The following is a 22,531-nucleotide window of genomic DNA, read 5'->3' on the forward strand; positions in this document are numbered from 1 at the left end:
TCATTGAGAGCAGGAACTGTCTTTTGTCTCTTTTTGTATCCCCATTGCTTAGCACAGTGCCTGGTATATAGTAGGTGCTTAATAAATGTTTATCGATTGAATGCCAGGTAGAAAAGTCTGCATTCTACTCCACTGGCAGCTGAGTCCCTAGGCAGCTTTTGATTGCAGTGGCAACAAAGGATGGACTGGAGGAAGGAAAGAGGAAAGGCAGGAAGGCTCACTGGTCCAGCCTGGGGGAAGAGGGTTTACAGCAGGAGGAAATCCAGGGCAGAGGGAGGAAGCGATGTTCCTGAGGTGCGATGGGGGGATTTAAGAATTGATTGCTCATAGTGGGGTGGGAGAAAAGGGAAGAACGGAGGCTTGAATAGAAACTCCAAGCTGCCGATGGGCGCAAGAAATCACAGAGCAGCTGGGAAACAGAATTAGGAGCTGAAGGTTGTTAGAGGAAAGAAGTGACATCAGAGCACCCCCCCCTTACTCCATGGAGAACCCCAGGGAAAAGTGGAAAGCCAAACTGCCTCCATTCAGAGAGCCATTAAGGGAAATCCCTTCCACCATCACAAGGAGACCTTTGTGCAGCCACCAGGAGTCTGGGAAATCAAAACTGTCACCTTAGAAATGATCACAGAGTTATCTCTGCTTAAGTGTCCTGTCTGGGGCAGGGAAGGAAACCAAAGCCGGGAATGGGGATGCTTCTGAAGCCTCAGCCCTAGCCCTCCCCCTGCCGTCCCCCAGGGAACAGGGCCAAAGCTGAACCTGCCATGGATTGCGGCTATAGAGCTGGAGCTGTAACGGAGGCTTCGTTTGTTCCTGGCCCCTTGGGACTAACCAGTTTCATCACCTTTTGGGGTTCAGAGGACAGGAGGGTGTGATCTATAATGGCAAATCATTAACAATGAGAGGCTTAAGGTTGACTGGAATTCATACACGGCCTTGTAAATTTTCATCTTTTTTTTTAAACCCTAATGATAGTAATTACTGGCAGGAAACTTGGGTTTGGGGTGGGGATGAAGGGCAGGATTTCCTTAAGTCCCTGATCTAAGTGCTTAGCACCGTGCCTAGCACATAGTAGGTGGTACATGAATGATTATCCCCTTCCTCTGCCCGCTTCTGCCCTCTGAGCTGTGGATGAATGTTTGGGTCCATTGCCAGCCCTCTCTGACAAGGGTATTTCACTTTCAGTCTTCCAAAGTTCAGGGGAGTTAGAAACCCCCAAATTTAGAGCTCATCTAGTCAGCATGGTACAATGGGAAGACAGCTGTACTAAGAGCAAGAACTGCCCAGTTCAAATCCCATCTCTGCCATTTACTTCTATAGCTTTAACTGAAAAAATGAGGGAGTTGGAAACAGTTGATACTGCTGTCCCTTCCACCTCTACCCTTCAGTATGATCCTAGTTCAAACTCCTCATTTTATTAGATGACGGAACTGAAACTCTGAAAAGGGAAGATAATTTGTCTTTGTGGCTGTTGTCGGGTGGTTATTCATTCATGTATGACTTGTCATGACCTCATTTGGGATTTTCTTGGCAGAGATACTGGCATTGGTTTGCTGTTTGCTTTTCCAGTTTATTTTTACAATAAACTGGAAACTGAGGCAAACATGATTAAATGATCTGCCCAAAGTCACACAGTGTCTGAGGCCAGATGGAAGAGGGATAAGGTGCAAAGAGCTAAGAAGCTTCAATCTCCTTTGGGCAGAACAGAGTTTGTGCACCAAGGGCAGAAGTTGCCAAGCTCATGGGAAGTCTGCATTGCAGGTCCTCCTCCCTCTTCAATCTTCAGGGATTTGGATAAATCATCAATTCTAGAATTCTGGACTCTCTACCAACCTGTTTCCCTTTTTTTGCCTTCTCACATACTAGATGGTATACAAGCAAGAGGACAAGTTTGGAGTCAGTCCTGGGCTTGGAGAAGGAAAGTCTCATCTTCCCTAGTTCAAATCCAGCCCCAGACACGGCATAGCTGTGTGACCCTGGGCAAGTCACTTAACCCTGTTTCTCAGTTTCCTTATCTATAAAATAAAATGGAGAAGGAAAAGGCAGACCACTCCATAATCTTTGCCAAGAAAATCCTAAGTGAGATCACAAAGAGTCATACAGCACAGAACACAATAAATCAATAAAAAACAACACTCTCATCTCTTAAAAATGATAATTAAGTAATCCTACTTGATCTTTTCCCCAAAGGTCCTGGAATCAAATCTAGACTCAGATATTTACTATGTGACCCTGAGCCTGTCATTTAACCTTGCTTTTATTCAGTTAAATGGGGGGAATAATAGCATCTACCTCTAAGGATTGTTGTGAAAACCAAATGAGAGAACATCGGAGAAGTACTTAACAATGCTTGGGCCATAGTAAGTGCTAGATTAATGCCCATTCTCTTCCCCTACTTCTGCCAGAAGAAAATTATTTTCGTAATAATCCTAAAATGCTATTTGCCTAGTAAAATGCTCTTCCATTTTCCAACTACACACATATGAGAGGCCAGATTTTCTGCATCTACTTCAACCAAAATTGCATATTGCAAAAGACTAAATTCAGAAACAGATAGGAGAATTCAGTGATCTTCTATTAAGACAACATTAAAGGGATTTGCAAAAATATGCTAAATAATGTCACTTTCCCATTAATTATTTTTTGTTTGGGAAAAATTTTTTAAATAAAAATACCATTTTTTCACAATAATATTTAAATTTTCCAATTACATGAAGATAGTTTTCAACATTCATTTTTCTAAGATTTTGAATTCCAATTTTTTTCTCCCCCTTCCCTTACCTCCCCTCTTCCCAAGACAGCAAGAAATTTGGTGTTTTATATATATATATATAAAATGTTACTTATGTACAACTATAGGTTACTTATGTACAATCATTTCGTATTACTCATGTTGTGAAAGAAAAATAACAAAAGAGAAAAACCATGAGAAAGAAAAAGCAAACAACAAAAAAAAAGAAGGTAAAAAATAGGATGCTTTGATCCCTATTCAGTCTCCATCGTTCTCTCTCTAGATGTAGATGGTATTTTCCATCCCAAGTCTACTGGATCATTGTATTGCTGAGAAGAGCTAAGTCTATCATAGTTGATCAATACCCAATGTTATGGTTACTATGTGCTCCTGGTTCTGCTCACTTCATTTAGCATAGTTCATGTAAGTCTTTCCAGGCTTTTCTGAAATCCACCTGTTCATTTTTTATAGAACAACAATATTCCATCACATCCATATACCATAACTTATTCAGCCATTTCCCAATTGATGGGCATCCCAATCAATTTCCAATTTCTGACCACTACAAAAAGAGCTGCTACATTTTTGCACATGTGGGTCCTTTCCCCTCTAAAAAGTGGCATTTACTTTAACACAAAATATTTTGTTATTTTTAATGAACTAATAAATATATCTTTAACTATATCAGTAGTAATTTCCAATGTGGTAAATATTAATAGATTTAATGCACATAAACAAAAGTTCTTTAGAATCATAAGTAATCTTTTTTAAGTATAAAGAGGTCCTGAGACCATTAGACTACATAATCTCTAAATTCCCTTCCAATCCTACTTGAATGTTCCTCTCATCCTTCTTCTTGGACAGCTTAGCAGAGAAGCCTAAGCTTTAGAACTATAGCATTAGAAATAAAAAGATGGCCTTGGAGCCAAAAAAAACCAGCTTTCAAATTCCATCTCAGACACATATTATCTAGTGACCCTGAGCAAGTCTACTTAACCTCTCAATCTTAGTTGTCATTATTTAGTTGTTTTAGCCATGCCTGATTCTTTATGATCCTATGTGGGGTTTTCTTGGCAAAGATACTGGAGTAGTTTGCCATTTCCTTCTCCAGCCCATTTTATAGTTGAGGAAACTGAGACAGATAGGGTTAAATGGCCTGCCCAAGGTCACAAAACTAGTGTCTGAAGCCTGATCTGAACTTGGGAAGATGAGTCTTCCAGACTCCAAGCCCAGAGCTGTCTCTATCCACTGAACCACTTAGTTGTCCTAGGGCAACTCTCTCAGACTATAAACTGAAAAGACAATCCTGACCTAAGGTAGAAGATAATTTACTGATGGGAGTCTTAAGGAGTATACTTACTCTTCTGGATCAAATACAATTTTACAAAAAAAAGAACAAATGATCATATGCTAAGATATAATATAATAAAATATAATATATATAAAATATAAAGATATATATAAAATATAAGATATAACAAAATATAATATATATATGCTAAGATATAATATATATTATAAGATATAAGATAAAGAATTCAAAAATAAAAGAGAACTATTAAGCAAAAAAACAAAAAAACAAAAACAAAAACTTTCATATGATTTTAGGCTGGATTTTTAAAAGGCTTACTCCACAGAATAAGGAAAGTAACAGTATTTGTCCCAATCGGGGGCAAATACTGGGATACAAGGATACTCACTAGTCAGAGATGTTTAAAGAGCATTCCTGTTCAGATATGATCTGAAGCTAGGTGGCTTTTGAAGTCCCATTAAATACTCTGAGTCTAAGTAATAGGAAATAAATCTAAGAAAAGAAGAGTACCGATTTATTGTTAAATATTGGTATTGATGCCTAGCAAAGGAGTACTAATTTTATTTGATAGGCAATTGGAAGCCTAGTATTTGGAATGTTCAAGCAAAGAATTAACATGTCTAGATCTACACAAAGAGATAATATAAGTAAATGAACAAAAAGTCCATTTAGAAAAGGATAAATAGTAAAGATATTATTAAGACTATGATTTTATTTCTCTACTGAAATCTTTCTCACTCTATTGTCCAGCTGTAATGTTGAGGTGACTGTAGCAATCTGCAAGCTAAGGAACCAAGATGGGGAAAACTTCCAGAACAGGCCCAGCGATGGAGCCTTTGGAGGATCAGCTCAGTTCAATTTGGCCAAGTTCACCATCACAAAACTGGCTTGATTTACTAGATTATCTATTACTAAGACTAGAAGAATTGAAATCACAAATCCTTGATGAAATAAGTATCTATCATTTTCTTCCGCCTTCCTTTTCTTTGTTTATATTTATCAAAAGGGTCATTAAGTTTTAAGGATTTTATTTAGATATTTCCTGCTCTGGGGTTCCAGAAAATCCCTAGAAAGGTCCTGGAAGTTCCTGCTTCTATTGAGGGAGAATAATCAGCCACTAATCCCACACACTAACTGAATTCCACCTAGGATTAAGATCCTAATTCTTCTGCAGGGTCCAAACAACAGGAGCCTTTGTAGGAAGGGAAGCTGGGTCAAGGTGCCTCAAACCCACATACAGGATCCCAGCCAGAGCTCTAGCTCAAAAGAATGGTGGTGATTGTCCCCAAGTCCCTGCCTGCATGAGGGGCTGTGCTGGGCGCAAGCGGAGCAATGGAGTAAGGCATGAAACATTTCGCACTTTACTTTGCTAACTGGAAAGCACAATATGACTGCCAGTTGTTTATTATTATTATTACTACTACTACTATGCCATGGATCAGCCTAAGGAAATAGGAAAGCAGGAATGGAAAGGGAAGTACTTGACCACCAACATATGTTAGTAAAGGGATGACTAGATGGAACTATGAATAGACTCTTTCCTCCTGTTATTAACACCCCAAAAGTCAATAAGTATTCACTAAATCTAGACACTATGCTAAAACTGGGGATGCAAAGAAAGGCAAAAAAAAAAAAAAAAACTGAATAATAAAGTCAACAACAAACAAAAAAAAATCCCAGATTTCAAGAAACTCAGTCCTAATAGGGTAGAGAACAAGTAAACAATTAAGCTGGAGCAAAATATGGACAGGCTAAATTGTGGATTATCAACAGAGAGAAGGTACCCTAATCTATTCAAAGCAAGAAGAGAAGATACCGTGTTAGCCTTTTGTGGGACTGATGCCAGGGGCATATGTTGGGCCAAAGAGGATGTCCGTAAGAGGAAACAGATGCTCCTCCCAATGACGAACTGGGAATGAAATTTATCTGATGACCAGAGTCCAAGTCTCAACCCTTTTATCAAAGCACTTGCAACATCCCACTTCTGGGTGGAGTGAACAGGCTGGGCAGAGATAAATACGCCAACCCAGGGAAGCTTTAATAAGCAACCTATTTCACCTTGGCACATTGAATAATAAAGGGAAAATAGCAGCTAAGAGAAGCCTCTCAAACCTGATAAAGCTTAATCCAAATTTTCAGAGATAGGAGACAGTGGGAGGGTGATTCACTAAGGAAGCTACCACCTAAGAGCTCAGAAGGGAGGAGAGGGCAACATGAACTTCTGAAACAGGTCCTCAGTGGGTTCAGACAACCCCAGAATGCTATTGGCTTTTACTTGCATTGGCCCCTATCTGGAGTCCCGGACTCAGTTCTGGACACTCCCTTTTAAAGGGATGTTGACTAAATCAAGATTGTCCAGAGGAGGCAGACGTAAAAGATAAAGACCCGCCAGGATGGTGTCAAAAAAAAATATGACCACTTTGTGTGGTAGGCCCAAGTCTGCCAGAAATGCTTTTTTTAATCATTTAACATCTTAAATCCAAGCATTTCTAGCCTAAAAAGAGAAATGTCAAAACTGGCAGAAGCTACACTGATACTCCAAAACATCTCTCTACTCCAAGACAATCTGAAGCAACATTTAAAAGAATCCTGAAGTAAGAAAAGATAAAAAAAGTTAAAATATAGCTTTTTAATTGGGGGGGGGAGGGATGTCAAGAACTATTTAGGTTTTTCCTACACCAGTCTCCCAAGAAATTGAGAAGCCTTCCTATAATCAAGAAAAGGGTCCTGTCCGGAGATGGGCCACAATGATAATCACTTCAAGAGTTGGGGAAAAGAATGAGATCTCCGCACTTAAATCATTTAGAGACTTTGGTTTGTTGTTGTTATTGTTTGTTCTTGGCTTTCTATGTCCTTTCCTAAAGGGAAAAGCCTGGAAAGGGTCTTAGGCTGGAGAAATATGATTTCTTACTGTTATTGGTTGAACAGAAGAGGAATGAGATTGATTCTTTGGGACCCCAAGACAGTGATCTAGAAGCAGTGGGTGGGAATTGCAAGAAAGCACCTTCTGAATAAGCTCCGCTGGGATACCAAGGTGGGTAGTATTCTTGTGCAGTTTGGACCAGACAGCATCTATGAAGATCTCTTCCAGTTCAGACTCTCCAAAAACTAGTCCAAGCTGTGGGGAGGACAAGGGATGTAATACATGGCCCTTGCTGTAGCTATGTGACCATGGGGTAGAAATCAAGGACCATCAGAGTTTTAAAAAGGGAGAACTGAGAAAAGAGGAAGGTTTCCTGGGAGAGAAAGAATTCCAGCTAAGTTTTGAGAATGTAGGATTGGGATAAGTTTAAGAGAAAAGGGATGGTATTTCTGGGCACTCTGCTTGGGCGACTGGAGAGACCAAGACAAAATGAAACCGTCCCTACCCTCAAGGAGCTTACATTCTAGAGGGGATCACATAAAAGTACCGACAAGCTATATACAAAGTAAACCCAAGGTAATTTAGTGAGGAAGTCCTTGTGGGGAAAGACTTTTCCTTTTTCCATTTCCTATAGGGAGTGCCTTCTGAGCTGAACTTTGAAGAAAAGCAGGGAATTAGAAAAATGGAGCCCATTCCATGCATCTGGAACAGCCGATAGAAGTGCTCAGGAGGCAGAGAAATAATAAGAAATCCAGGAAAACTGGATCATAGAGACCAAGAAAGGGAGAAATATTAAGTCTGAGTAAGGGTTTTGAATGCCAAACAGAAGCACTGGTACAGCAAACAATCCTGTAACTATAAGGTACTGGCATCTGACTTATCCCTCAGACAACCCCCCTCCCCGGTTCCTGCCAGCTCCCATCACTAACAGCATGCCATAATATCATAATAAACCACCACAGTCAGTTATGAAAGCTTTCTTAGCTGATGAGATAAACCTGAAAAGCTTGTTCACAAACAAAATTAACATGTGAGAGAAAAAGGGGAGTCTAGACCAATTATGGGGGGAAAAACCTTTGTATCAAATATCTTTAACAAAGAGTTTGATTTCCAAAATATATAGGCAATTAACAGAAACCTTACACCAAAAGCCACTTCTCACCAATAGATAAGTAGTCAAAGGATATGAACTGCTATCAAAAAAATATTGCAACATGTAAAATCTATATTAAATTACTTACTGTCTTGGGGTGGGAAAGGAAGGAAAGGAGAGAGAAAAAACTCAAAAAAAAATTTTGAATGAATAGTAAAAGTTATCATTATGTGTAATTAAGGAAAAAATTTAACGAATTTAAAATCACAAACTATGAATAATCATATTAAAAATGCCTCAAACCATTGGTATAATCATTCTGGAAAGCAATTTCAAATTATGCAAATAAAATTCCCTTTGACACAGGGATAACACTCCTAGGCAGTTAGTCAATGAAAATTTATTAAGTGCTCACCAGGCACCATGCTAAGCACTGGGTATATATAAAAATATACAGATATGCACACACACACACACACATATACATAAACACACAGAGTCACAAGAAGCTCACAATCTAAAGTAGGAAATTACAAGCAAAAATTATGTACAAACATTATACTAGATAAGTAGGAAATTAATGGAGAGAAGAAAATAGAATTAAAAGTGGGTGGAAAAGGTTTTCTGGCAGAAGACAGGATTTTAGTTGGGATGTGAAGGAAGCCGGGAAGAAGAGGATGAGCAGACAGGACACTTCAGGCATGAGGAAGACCCAGAGATGAAGCATCTTGTTTGTGCAAGACCAAAGCAGCCAGATCACTGTATTAAAGAGAACTGTGTATCTGCTATTCTGCCTGGTTTCAGCTCCACAGAACAAGACTACTTCATCACCTCCAAGCTCCTCTGACTGTCACCATCTCCTTTCCCCTGTGATTGGTGGGCTGGACAGTGGAGTACCAAACTCCTCCCAAGGCCTTCTTTTGTAGAAGGCAGAAACTGAACTTCCAGTAGCTGCTGCTCTACTTGGTTTCCACTCCCTGGAACAAAATGAGCCCCTTGCCCCAGCCGGGAACCCTCTGGAGATACCCTCTTAGCCAAGCCACAATTCCGAATGGTTTATCCCTACATAATAAATGAACCCTGGGATATGTCCACCCAGGTAAAAGCCTGTTTTATAACAGATCATGTAGCTGATACTTTTATCATTTCCTCTTTTCAGATGCCAGTGGAGTCATCGAGCTGTCACAGTTGGGTCTGTTTATCTGATTGTTAGTTTTAACCCATCAGACTTAGTGTAGTCCTATTTAAAATGTTAGAACTTTTACCACATTGCCAAACTAGTAGATGGAGATTAAAATAAATGTTTCATCGGAAGAAAAATAAGAAAACAACACCTGGTTGTGACTGAGAAAAAAGACAGCTAGAATGCATAGATTATTGTGCTTTGAGGTCTGCAGAGCTCTTCACCATGTCAGCCCATTTGATACTCATAACTATTATTATCCCTATTTTTACAGATGAGGAAACTGAGGCAGAATACATTAAGGAGCTTGTTTGGGGATCACACAGCTAACTGAGATAATATTTGAACTTGGGTCTTCCTGATTTTGAATCCGGCATTCTATTCACCGTTTATACCACTTAGGTGACTGAGAGTAATGGATACTTCATCTAGGAAGGTAGAAACCTTAGGAATTATCGAGATTTTGTTCTTCACTCGTGTCTGACATTTAGTGATTCCATTTCTAAAATCTGGAATCCACTACCTTTGAAATAGGAAGCCACTTTCAGCTCCAGGATATGTGATCTTATTTGAAACACCCTCCTTGAACAGATGGAAAAACTGAGACCCAAGAGGAAAAATGGAAAAGCAAGGTGATGAAATTTACAGCAGAGCTGGAACTATAAAATTGTAGTCCCCTCCCTCGTGTCCAATGCGGCTCCCCCAACTTTTTATGCTCTTTTCTTCCATGTTAGCCCTTCTCTCAGACAGCCCAAATTCCTATAATCCTGTTCAGTTACTAAGTCTCCTTGATTGAAATCCCACTGGTGCCAGTGCTATCATCCCATACACACACACATTTGATGCTTGAATCCTGCCTCTCTGTCCATCCCCAGCCCTTGGCTTCCTCACAGCACTCGTACCCACTCCTTAACATATCTGTACTCACAAAAGCATGAGCACTTAATTAAGATTACACTAGTTTTTAGCAGCCAGGGCATTAACATGAGGTCCTCTAACTCTAATTTATACGTCACCCTAGGTCAGAATAAGAACTCCCCCCTCAAAAAAAAGGGATTTGCTTAGAAGCTCAGACCTGCTATAGGGTCATTAAGGGGAAACTGAGATTAAACCATGATGATGCTAATGTTCCCGTTCTCCCTGGATATTCCTAAAAGGACAGAAGAAAATGCACAGAGAAGCAAGATTTATAAAAAAGGTTTTAACTAATTCAGTTTTATAACCCTAAGCTATAGGGGAGTTAGGTGGTGCAGTGAATCGCGCTTGGAGTGGGAAGATCTGAGTTCAAATGCAGCCTCAGAAAACTTATTAGCTTGTGATCTAGGGTAAGACACTTCATTCTGTTTGCCTCAGTTTCCTCATCTGCTAAAGGAGCTGGAGAAGGAAATAGCAGACACGCCAGTATCTTTGCCAGGAAGGACCTGTCATGAAGAGTGAGACAAATAAATGAATAACCCATTGTGAACAGGAATTCTATTCCAAACTAGACAGGTCGGGAAAGGGTGTGCGACTTCAATAGTGATTCAGGTGGGTCAGAGGAAGTCCTGGAACTTAGGCCTTCCTGGTTTGATGAGCTCTCTATCCATGATACCTCAGGACCTCTCTACTCTCTATCCATGATACCTCAGATCCTCTCTATCCATGATACCTCAGGACCTCTCTATCCATGATACCTCAGATCCTCTCTATCCATGATACCTCAGATCCTCTCTATCCATGATACCTCAGGACCTCTCTATCCATGATACCTCAGGACCTCTCTATCCATGATACCTCAGGACCTCTCTATCCATGATACCTCAGGACCTCTCTATCCATGATACCTCAGATCCTCTCTATCCATGATACCTCAGAACCTCTCAGGTTATACAAAAAGCAAAATATATCGCACCCCTTTCCCTCAGGAAGCTTTCCTATCTAAGAGGGAAGGATGACATAGACAACAGGTTAAAATAAAAAGTTTAAAAGCAAAGTATGATTGATCAATTCTGGGAGATCTGCAGAGTGGGGAAAAGTTACTTCCAGTTGGGAAGGAAGAGGGACAATTTTAAGGAAGAGGTGACAGCTCATCCTTAGAATACGGGAAGATTTCAAGGGTTCAAGAGTGACAAGAGTGGGGAAAGAAGGAGAAGAGACATTCTATGAGCAAGGGAAAGAAAGGACCAGATGAGTTCCACAAACAGGGAGTTCGCCTGGAGTACAGATGCATGTGGGAGAGTGGTGGGAGGCATTGGAGTCACACTGGAAAGTTCAGCATCCCAGGATGCAGCACAATGACCAGTGGGGACGGGAGAAGCTCACAAAACGCTGGCTTCCAATGAGATGCTTAGCGCCTCTATCCTTGATAGCAAAGTTGCCTCTATAGAATGCCATTCTTCCCTTTTACTTTGAACGGAGTTGAGCTGCCCATTTTAGATACTATGAAAATAATAACTAACATTTCTTTTTTTTAGAAAAAAATTATTGAAGTTTTTCATTTTCAAAACATATGCAAGGATAATTTTTTCAACACTGACCCTTGAAAAACCTTGTGTTCCAATTACCTCCCCCTTCCCTTCACCTCTTCCCCTAGATGGCATATAATCCAATATATGTTAAACATGGTAGAAATATATGTAACTAACATTTCTAAAGTATTTTAAGGTTCTTTTAATGCTTTATACCTTTGATCTTCACAACAACTCGATTAGTTGGGTTCTCTTGTTAGTCCCATCCTTACAGATGAGGAAACAATTTAAGAGGTCATGACTTTTTCAAGGTCATGTAGATAATAAACGTCAAGGCAGGCTCCGCTGTGCCACCCAGACATTCACACTGGGAAGCCAAGGCCCAAAGCAAAGTGGAGTCCCCTAGACTCTGCTGAATCCTCCACAGAACAGGAGTGACTTTATGTTGCATCTATTTGCTGAGGGAAGACCTTCCCCCATCCTCAACCCCACCTTTCCCCTGTCCAAATCCGACAGGCCTTCAAAGTTTCTTCCCACCTTATCTGCAAACAAGTTTCCAACCCCAGGGATGTCACCATAGGAGGCGTCAATAGGGAGACTGTCTACAAAATGTCTAGGAACCAAAGTTCCTCCTCCCTAGTGAACTCACTCCGAGGTAAAGGGAGAGAGAGGCTGAGTGAAAGGACCCAGCTGCCCGAGCTCTTCAGCACAATAGATGGACCCTTCTGGAATTCCGCCTAAAATTCAGCAGGCCTCAACGTGACCCTTTAAAGCCATGTTTTTCTTCACTTATAAAATCAACCATTCAATCAGTCACTCAACCCAGGCCTGTCTACACTCACCAAAATGCCCCCAAATCCACCAATAAAAAGGCGAACCCAATGTCGCTTTTTCTTGCGCTTTCCCTCCCCGGGAGCTCAGCGCTAGCTTGGGCTCCCAGAGCATCTTGTCATTTCTTTGGGGCTAAATGTCCTGGCTCAGCATGATTTTGGATAACGAGAGCCACAATGAATGCTTGAGCTTAAAATCCAAACGTGGCCGTGGGCACAGACATGATCCACAGCTATTTTGAGCTCAGTGTGTTTCAGGCAGTAAAAGGGGCAGACAGCTCTGCCTGGAAACTTCCCTGTGGCCATCCCTCAGCACATGAAAGCAATTTCAGACTTTCTCTTCCAGTCCAAAAATGAAGGGGGGGAAAAACCCACTCCAAGTCTCCCCCGCAACCACCCACCCACAGATCTTGCCCGAGGGCCCAGGATATCACTGCTCTGATGTGAGGAATAAAGCTTCTTGGAAGACAAATTTATAAAATAGCCACGTTTCCACCCCAAAACAAATCCATGCTTAGCTGTCTCTGCCAGAAGGTTTCCAGCTAATTAGAAGTCAGCCGTTAAATGGGCTTCCCTGTTCTGTCCACATTTGGTTTCTGATGGAAGGGCGCCTGATGAGATGATGGTCGGCCAGCCCATCAGGGTGTCCCTCCTTCACCTTCTCCCGATCCCCCATCTGCCCCACCCCCTTGGCTGCTCCCAGGGAGGCTCACAGGCTGATCTCACCAAATGTGACAGGGAGGCCGAGCCAGATGGAGGCCCAGCCACCTGGTAACAATAACAGTGCCCACAGAGGGGGGAAATGAGGTCACTTGGGGAACTCACCAAGCTGATTAGTATACAGCATCCTCATTGTCCCAACACCTCCCAGCCCTCTGCCCCCACGTACAGTCAGGGACCCAGGGGGCAATCAAGACATGATCCAACCGATTCTTCCCTGCTCCTACCTCCCGCTCTGCCAAGGCTCCGCTAGAGATTCAGCCCTCTGCAAGAGGCTTTCCTAATTCCCCCAAATTAGCTCTCCCTCAGCCTTTAACTGCTTTCTATTTTACATCAGCAAAATTAAATCCCCTCAAGGACAGGGACTGCTATGATTTCTTTGTAGTGTTCTGGGCTTGGGAAATCAAGAAGAGCCAGAGTGGCAAACTAGCCTCAAACACTCTGTGTGACCCTAAACAAGTCACTTAGCTTGTCTTAGCTTCAGTTTTTTCATCTGTAAAATGGAGATAATAATAATGCCTACCTAATTTAGTTGTTGCAAGAATCAAGTAAGATAACATTAGAGCTTAATAAATGCTCTTTATTTTTTCTTTATTCTTTATTATTCTTATATTATCCCCAGTTCCTGGTACTTATGTTGTCGTTCAGTCATTTCAGTCATGCCCTACTCTTGATGACCCCCTTTGGGGTTTTCTTGGCAGAGATACTGGAATGGTTTGCCATTTCCTTCTCCAGCTCATTTGACAGATGAGGAAACTGAGGCAAACAAGGGGAAGTGGATTTCCCAGGATCTCACAGCTAGTAAGTGTCTGAGGCTGGATTTGAATTCAGATCTTCCTGACTCCTGACCAGGTGTCCTAGTGTCTAGTCCTTAATAGACTCTTAAGTGTTGGCTAAACCAAATGATCTTTTAAAATGACGTCCCTGTCTCTCAAATCTTCTGCAACAGGTCATGCACATGCAACTTTTGTCCTCTCTTGCTGCATATAGAAACCTCTTTGAATAGTGACAGTGTCTCACTCAGGATTATGACAGCTAACCTAGCCAAATTTCTGATACTCCTGGGGGCAGAACAGTGTTCTTCCTAACTTAACCAAGTTCCCCAAAACTAGGCATGAAAACACTGGGACCCTGGGCAGCTTCTTCAAGAAAAGGGCAGAGAGATGGGATTTGGCAAGAATTGTTTGTTTCTGTTTTAAAGATTAGATGATTCTATAATAATTAGGCTGGAAACACTTTTAAACAGAATTGTTAAGCAAGGGGGAAGAGAATCACAACACCCAATGAAAGCCCTAATTTTTTCTTCTGTAACTCTGAATTACCCTGTTTCTACTGTGGGCGGGAGCCAGCCTCTAATTCCATAATAACAAGGCACAGTACTTACATAGCATCTTTCATCCAATAATCTCCAAACACTTTACAGTAGTTAATTAAGACTCAATCTACCCCCTGTGAAGAAGATACAGTACAATTCATAGTAAAGAGATAGGAAAATGGCTGGGACGGGAGGGTGGGGGACAGTGGTCAAAATGGGGAAATCAAGGACCAGAAATAAGTCAGGAAAACTGGAGGTTCTTGACTAAATATGGGGCAAGAGAGGTTAGGGACTCAGGGAAATATTAAAGACATGCAACCCTCAAATTTGTGACATCATAGGGGTCCCTTTTCAGATAAGTTTGTTGACTTCATTCCATGGATTGAAGTCAACAAACTTTAATTAAGAGTCTATTTCTTTCTAGATACTGAAAATAGGACAAATAAATCCCTGTCTTCAAGGGGCTTACATTCTCTTAGGGTAATATACAACAAAAAAGAAAGGAAAGAAGGAAGGAAGAAAGGAAGGGAGAGAAGGGGGAAAGAAGGAAGGAATAGAAAGAGAAAGGAAGGAAGAAAGAAAAGAAAAGAAAGAGAAGGCATTAATAATTGGAGGGAAAAGGGAAAGCTTCCTGGAGGTAGCAGTGTCTGAGCTCAGCCATGAAGGTAAGGATGAGGAAACTGAGGCCCCATTAAGGTAACGAGATTTTGTTCAAGATCACACAGGATATTTCAGGTCTAGATTTCAGTGTCCTTTCCACTCTAATACACAGTACAACTCCTCCTCCGAAAGCAATATTGTGAGAATTTACCTTATCAGTTTATCTATCTGCAAAACAGGATGCAATGGGAAGCCTTGTAGGGCAACTAATAACATGGCCCAAGGCACCCCAGAAGTATCTTTAAGGTCCTATGACCTAAGCCCTGGAGGAAGTCACAGCAAAACAATCTAACATGGCAGGATTTCGATCTTGGAGAGAGAAATTATTCCCCAAACTGGTGATGAGGCCTAATAACAGTAGGCATGTTCCCAAGGCAGGGGGACAAAAAGGGTCAAGGATTAGGGGAAAGTGAGCATCGGTTTTCCATAAGTAAGACTACAGAGAAACTAAGTTTGTTTCAGGAGTCGGTCAAAGAGCCCTGGACCAACAGGGAAATGTGTTTCCTACCTGCTGGTGGAAAGAAACACAATACTAAAGTCGCTTGAACTGTGAAATAGATGTAATCATTTTTCAGTTGATTTGCTTCCTTTTTTCCTCCCCATTTCTTTTTCCCCAAACGCTTCATTTTCAATATCTGCCTCTGATGATGTCGATGTCTTTCCACGGAGAAAACTCCTTCCCCACCCCAATCCTCCCCTGGGGGAGGAGGAAAATAAAAACCTCAGCCTTGGCTTGGATTAAAACCCTCCCCAGCAACCTCCCCACCATAAAGCTCTAACGCACAGGTTCCCACCTTGCCAAGATTTTCCTTTCCAGATCCCCCTGAAGTAGGCACCTCCCTCCCCCCTCCCCCAGCTCACTCTCAGCCTGGGTCCCAGGTGGCAAAGGTGGGAAGAATCACTCATTGTAGTAAACAGAAGCCAAGAGTGGGGGAGCGCTCAGGCCAGGAACCTGCTGAGCTGGTGTCTCCCTAGTACTCCCCTGCTGGGGCCCAGCCTTGGACGAGAGAGCTGCTCGTGGCCCAGGGCGGCTGGCACCATCAGCACCGACTGGGCAGACGCCCCAGACATTAGCCAAACCAGACCCCGGCCTAGCGCTGGAAACCCAGAAGGGGCCGTGCAGCTGGAAGGAGGAGAGCAGAGGGAGGAGGGAGGAAGGGCCCGAGAGAGCAGGGGAAAATGCTAAGGAGTTCGGAGAAGTTTAACAAAAGTTTCCGGGGGATTTTATCCAGCAGGAGGAAAAGTTTGGAGGGAGAGCCATCTGGCAAGGCCGGGAGAGTTTTCCCTGACTCTCTGAGCTGTCCATTTTGCTGTCAGGCGACGGCACAAAATAGGTGACTCGGCGCTCCCTCCCCACGTCTCCATCCTTGCGGTCTCGGGAGCCAAAAAAGCAAAGCCCCGACTGGGAGAGGAAGAGGGGGAGGTCCCCCTGCTCCGATGGTCTCGGGAGGGGTGAGGGGCCCAGAGAGCTCGCTCCCTTCTCCCCCTCCCCAGCACCCCCCAAAGTCGTTGCGCACGAATGAGGCCGGTGTGGTGCAGCCCCACTTCCCGGCTCGCGCCGGTGGGCCCCGCGCACTCTGCCCAGGCCAGCTGCCAGGTCCCCGGGGAGCGGCACGCGCCGGCAGCCCGACTCCCGGGGTCCCCCAGCTCCCCGCTCCGCCCCTCTGGCGAGCCTGGCACAAAGGCGGCGGCGGCGGGCGCGGTACTCACCGGCACAGACATCTTGGCGGCCGTCGCCTGGGGCTGGGGATGCTCCTCCACTCCTCCCGCCGGCTCTGGGGGGCGCGCGGTGGGGGCCCGGCTCCCCGGTCCAGGCGCGGCTCCCGGCCCGGGAAGCGGCGGGGCGCGTGGCGGGGCTGCCTCGGAGGCTGCGGGCGGGGGCGGCGGTGGCCTCTCGGCTCGGGGCACCGCGGGCGGGCCCCCGCTCTCAGAGCCCCGCGGCGGCACCGGGGCGCATCCCCAGGCTCTCCTCCCCGGAGGCGGGGGCTGGGGCTAGGGTGCGCGCGCTCTCCACCCGCCCCTTTCACTCCTTCGGGGACCGGGGCCACCCACCCCACCCCGTCCCGCGGGGGGGGGCCGGGACTTCGGGGTGCGGCGAGGGCAGACGAGCCCGAGCTGGGGTCGGGGCCGCTGGATCGGGGTGGCCGGGGGCGCATGCAGCCCAAGCCGGTCAGTGCAACTCGGCTCTCGCTACCCCCGTGCGCAGGCGCTCCGGCTCGGCCTCCTCCTCCTCCTCCTCCTTCTCCTCCTCCTTCTCTCCTTTTTCCCTCCCCTCCTCTCTCCTTAGAGCTCTGGGCTGCGTTAAAGGGAAGGACCCCGGCCCCAGTTCTTTTTTCTGTCGGCCTAAGGCGTAGTTCCAAGAGGGCTGTTCCATCCCCTCTCCCCCGCCCCCACTAGCTTTTCTGGCACTGTGGGGCTCACCGGAGCCGCTGCCCTACCTCTGGGACTACCTCCCGCTTAAGTGTCTCGTCCGTATCCCTCAAGTGCCAGTTGTTGCATGTCTCTGTTAGAGCCTAAGCTCCTTGAGGGCAGGGCATGTGCTTGGACTTTTCTCTGTATTCTACGTCTCAGACCAGCGTAGTAAGTGTTACACCCGAGAGATGATCAATGCTGACCGTCCTACACGGCCCTCACACAAGAGAGAGAAGTGGGGGAAGGCTTTCTCTGTCCCAGCGCTTACCACCCTATCTGACACAGAGTACACTTTTTATTTTTATTTATTTTCTTCCCTGAGGCAATTGGGGTTAAGTGACTTGCCCAGGGTCACACAGCTAGGACGTATTAAGTGTCTGAGATCAGATTCAGGGCTGGTGACAGAGTAAACTCTTTAATACATTTTATTTTTATTATTATTATTTTTTAGATTAAAGACAGGTTGGAGAGGCAATTGTGGAAAACTGGGGAGACGTGAGATTGCTCCGGTGGTCTATGCTCAGGGAGTTCCAGGCTACAGCTAAAGGAGCCGTCCACTTCGTCCCACCGCCTCATTTCACCAGAAGGACAGGTCCGGAGAGGACAAAAGTCACAGGAGTAAGCAGAGCCAGTATTGAAAAGAAGGGAGAAGAACTGAGCTAAAAGCTGGGATTACAAATAATAAAGAACCCCTTAGAAGAGCGATGGTCCGGGGGACGGCCGAAATGTTACTAGGTTCCACTGGACAGTGGATCCAAAATATAAAAGTTGAATTGGTCGTTTGAAGAGGGAGCGGGAGGAATCATCTGGGACAGTTGAGGAAAAGGAAAGAGGATTTAAACATAAATCATCTAGAAACACAGTCAATGCTGTTTCCACTGCATCAAGCTCATCTTAACCTCTCTGAGGTTTGGTTTTGTCAAATACATCAAGCATTCTGATTTCCCCTAGTTCGAGAACTCCTTCCACACCTGGAGACCTCAATTGGTCCCTAGCTTGATAGACAGGATTTATGAGCTGCTGAGAAAAAAAGGCCTGGCCGCCCATCCTGCAGCTCTCTCCCTCATCCACCTACCCTCTTGCTCTGGTAACAGTAATCATGGCATAATGGACAGTGACTAGACTTGGAGACTTTCAATGATTACTATCTCTGTAACTCAGGGCAAATCCCTTCACCCTGTCTGCCTCAGTTTCTTCATCTGTAAAATGGGACTAATAGGAGGAACCAGAAGCAAAGAGACTAAGGGACTTGCCCTGGGTCACATGGCTAGTAACAGGCCAGTTGTGAATGCAGGTATTTCTAATTCTAGGTTCAGTCCGTCATCCATCCACTATGCCAACAGCAGCTTCTAGGATTTTCTCTGTTTATCCCTCCGTGATACAGGACAGAAAGATGGACACAGAATTCATTGGGTCATAGGAGTTAAAACTGAATGGAAATTATAGAAATTAGATCGTGGAACTGCTCATTTTATAGATAGAGAAACTGAGGCACCCAAAATGAAATGAAATAATTACGCCCAGGTCACTTGGTTCCAAAGCCAATGTTCTTTCTTGGCCCCAATCCTCCTCCTGCTTCAGAGATAAATTTTTCATCAGCTAGCTGCATATGCAATGGAGAAAGGCATTATCATCTTTGACCTGCTGTCTCTTGGAGGCAGGGGAGCCTTCTCTGATCTCTTAATCCAGCCCTTTTCAGCCTTTATTTTTTAGAGTCATTGAATTGTAAAATCGCTCCTCCCAGGTGATGGGGCACACAACAGGGCCGGTTCCTGGGGAGAGCCATTACCTGGGCCACCCAGAGGCTCTTGTGCTTCCTATATTTATCTTCAGAAAACTGAGCGGGAGACCCTGTAGGGGGCTCCAGTAATTGCTGGAAGCCCACCCTGTTGTCCAAATCCTTCTAATGTCCCACTTAATGGGGAAGGAGAGAAAAGGAGGCGCTGCCTTTCTGTTTTTCTTCAGAGAGGATTAGGAGAAATGAAACGTAGCCACTGTGTGTTAACCACCATTTGCAGGCAGGATGTCCTGCTTCACCTGGTCCAATAATTATGGCCCCAGTCTCGGCCAATGGGAGAGGCAGAGCCCTGCCCCTAATTGTACTCCACAGTCCCAGAGGGGAAATTGCCTTCCTGGCCACAGCTGCTGATCATCCCCTCCTGAGGCCTAAGAGCCCTCTGAAATATTCTGATGTCACTGGGGCTATGAGTAATAGACATTTCTCCTGTTTCCAAACCTTCTCTCTGGTAGTCCCACACACTTTCCCCCGGGAAAGAAAATTTGAGAATTTCTCCTGCTGAAAAAGTGTCATTGCACTATCATCAATTAATGTGAAGAGTTACTGAGCACCCACAATGCCCTGGGCCCTGGTTGTAATAGGCTAGGTACCTGTTTGTCAGGAATCGGTTAAGTACCCCACTGCCTAGAGGTGCCGGGATGGATTTCAGGACCTCCAAATCCAGAGGTCTGAGCTTTCCTGTCTCTTGATGCTTTAAACTGCCTGATGGGAGACATAACAACCGATTTTCAGCTCCTCTTCCTCTTCTCCAGGTCCAGGACAATACCCCCTGGCTAAGTGAGAAATCCGCAGAGAATCAGCTTGAAATTGGTCGTGTTTATTTCAGAGAAGAGCTCAGGAAAGCTGATAAAAGCTTCTGGGAACCCTGCTGGGTGCTGGGAGGAAGGAGAAAAGACGAAATTATTGTGAAGAGAATGGGCAAAGCTTTAGGGAATTAGGACTCTGGATGCAGCTGGGGCCAAGATTGATTACAAACTGCACATTTCAAATTGCTTGGGAACTCTGGTCCTTCTCTGACTCACTATGTCCTTTACCCTCAGGCAAACTGCAAAGAAGTTACCCCCTAGAGAGAATTTCAATTATTATAATATGGACTGACTCAACTAAGCTTGTTCTCTGACCTCTCACTACAGGCGCTGGCTCTCTCTCTCTCTCTGTATCTATCTCTGTTTCTGTTTGTCTCTGTCTCTCTCTCTCTCTTCTTCTGTCTCTCTATCTCTATCTTTCTATCTCTGTCTCTATCTCTATGTCTGTCTCTTTCTGTTTCTGTCTCTCTTTCCCCCTCCCTCCTTTTCCCTTTGTCGCTATCCCTATCTTTCTCTCTCTCTCTCTACTCTCTCTGTCTCTGTTTCTGTTTCTGTCTGTCTCTCTCTCTCTATCCCTCTCTCTCTTTCTTGTGTCTGTCTATCTGTCTCTCTCCATCTCTGTTTCTGTCTGTCTCTCCCCTTCACTCCCTTCCCAAATGGGTGTAGCTAACAGCACCTCTCATTTGAAGATCAACAGAGACCCTCCCAAGAAATCAGTAAGTCATTTGATTTGAAAGTCAAAGCCACCAAACACTTCCCTTCCCTTCCCTGCTGGAGCTGTCCTGTCCTTAGATAATCCCCATGGGGCAATTGGATGATGCAGTAGATAGAACACTAGCTGTAAAATGAGGAGAATTAGAGTTCAAATCCAATTTCAGACACTTAACACTTACTAGTTGTGTGACTGTGGGCAAGTCATTGAACCCCACTTGCAAAAAAAAATTACCTTACATTTGGTATGCCCAAAGGGCTATCAAACTGTGCATATCCTTTCATCTAGCAATGTCACTACTAGGTCTGTATTCCAAACAGATCATACAAAAGGAAAAATGTCCCAAGAAATGTCTGTAGCAGCTCTTTTTGTGGTGGTAAGGAACTGGAAACTGAGTGGATGCCCATCAGTTGGAGAATGGCTGAATAAGTTGTGGTATATGAATGTTATGGAATATTATTGTTCTGTAAGAAATGACCAACAGGATGATTTCAGAAAGGCCTGGAGAGACTTGAATGAACTGATGCTGAGTGAAATGAGCAGGACCAGGATATCATTATATCCTTCAACAATAATACTATATGATGATCAATTCTGATGGACGTGGCCCTCTCCAACAATGAGATGAACCAAATCAGTTCCAATAGAGCAGTAATGAACTGAACCAGCTACACCCAGAGAAAGAACTCTGGGAGATGACTACGAACCACTATATAGAATTCCTAATCCCTCTGTTTTTGTCCATCTGCATTTTTTATTTCCCTCACAGGCTAATTGTACACTATTTCAAAGTCCGATTCTTCTTATGCAGCAAAATAACTGTATGGACATGTATACATATATTGTATTTAATTTATACTTTAACATATTTAACATGTTTTGGTCAACCTGCCATCTCGGGGAGGGAGTGGGGGAAAGAAGGGGAAAAATTGGAACAAAAGGTTTTGCAATTGTCAATGCTGAAAAATTGCCCATGCATATATCTTGTAAATAAAAAGCTACAATAAAAAAAAAAAAAAAAAAAAAAAAAAAAGAAAAAAGAAACAACCAGCAGGATAATTTCAGAGAGGCCTAGAGAGACTTACGTAAACTGATGTTAAGTGAAATGAGCAGGACCAAGAGATCATTGTACATGGCAACAGCAAGATTATATGATGATCAATTTTCTTGTTGTTTGTTTGTTTGCTCGTTTTTTTTTCCTTGTGTTTTTTCCCCTTTTGATCTGATTTTGTGTGTGTGTGTGTGTGTGTGTGCAGCTGGCAAATATAGAAATATGTTTAGAAGAATTGCACATGTTTAAACCTATATTCATTTGCTGGCTGTCTTGGAGATGGGAAGGAGAAAGGAAAAAAAATTGGAACACAAGGTTTTGCAGTGAATGTTGAAAACTATCTTTGCATGTATTTGGAAAAACAAAATGCTATTAAAAATTTAAAAAGAAAAGAAAATCCCCCATAAATCTTAAGCCTTAAGCACTAAGCCTGGAGTCAGGTGGAACTGAGTTCAACTCCTGCCTTAGATACTTACTAGTTAGGTAACACAATGCAAGCAATGTAAGTGCTATCAGCCTCAGTTTCCTTGCCTGTAAAATGAGGATCACAGTAGCATCTACCCCCCCAGAGCTGCTGTGATGATAAAAAGAGATAATAATT

General features: G+C 43.7%; 1 protein-coding gene across 1 annotated transcript in view; it reads right to left on the reverse strand.

Moving 5' to 3' along the window:
* Positions 1-17,346, reverse strand: part of BCAR1 (BCAR1 scaffold protein, Cas family member) — a 96,720-nt gene extending 79,374 nt beyond the window's left edge. Inside the window, exon 1 of the mRNA XM_074286012.1 lies at positions 16,862-17,346. Within this exon, the coding sequence (XP_074142113.1) occupies positions 16,862-16,873 (12 nt within the window). The 5' untranslated portion in view covers positions 16,874-17,346. The remainder of the gene's footprint in view (positions 1-16,861) is intronic.
* Between the last annotated feature and the right edge of the window lie 5,185 nt (positions 17,347-22,531).

This window comes from Sminthopsis crassicaudata, chromosome 2 (assembly GCF_048593235.1).
Source record: "Sminthopsis crassicaudata isolate SCR6 chromosome 2, ASM4859323v1, whole genome shotgun sequence".
Taxonomy (NCBI): Eukaryota; Metazoa; Chordata; class Mammalia; order Dasyuromorphia; family Dasyuridae; genus Sminthopsis; species Sminthopsis crassicaudata.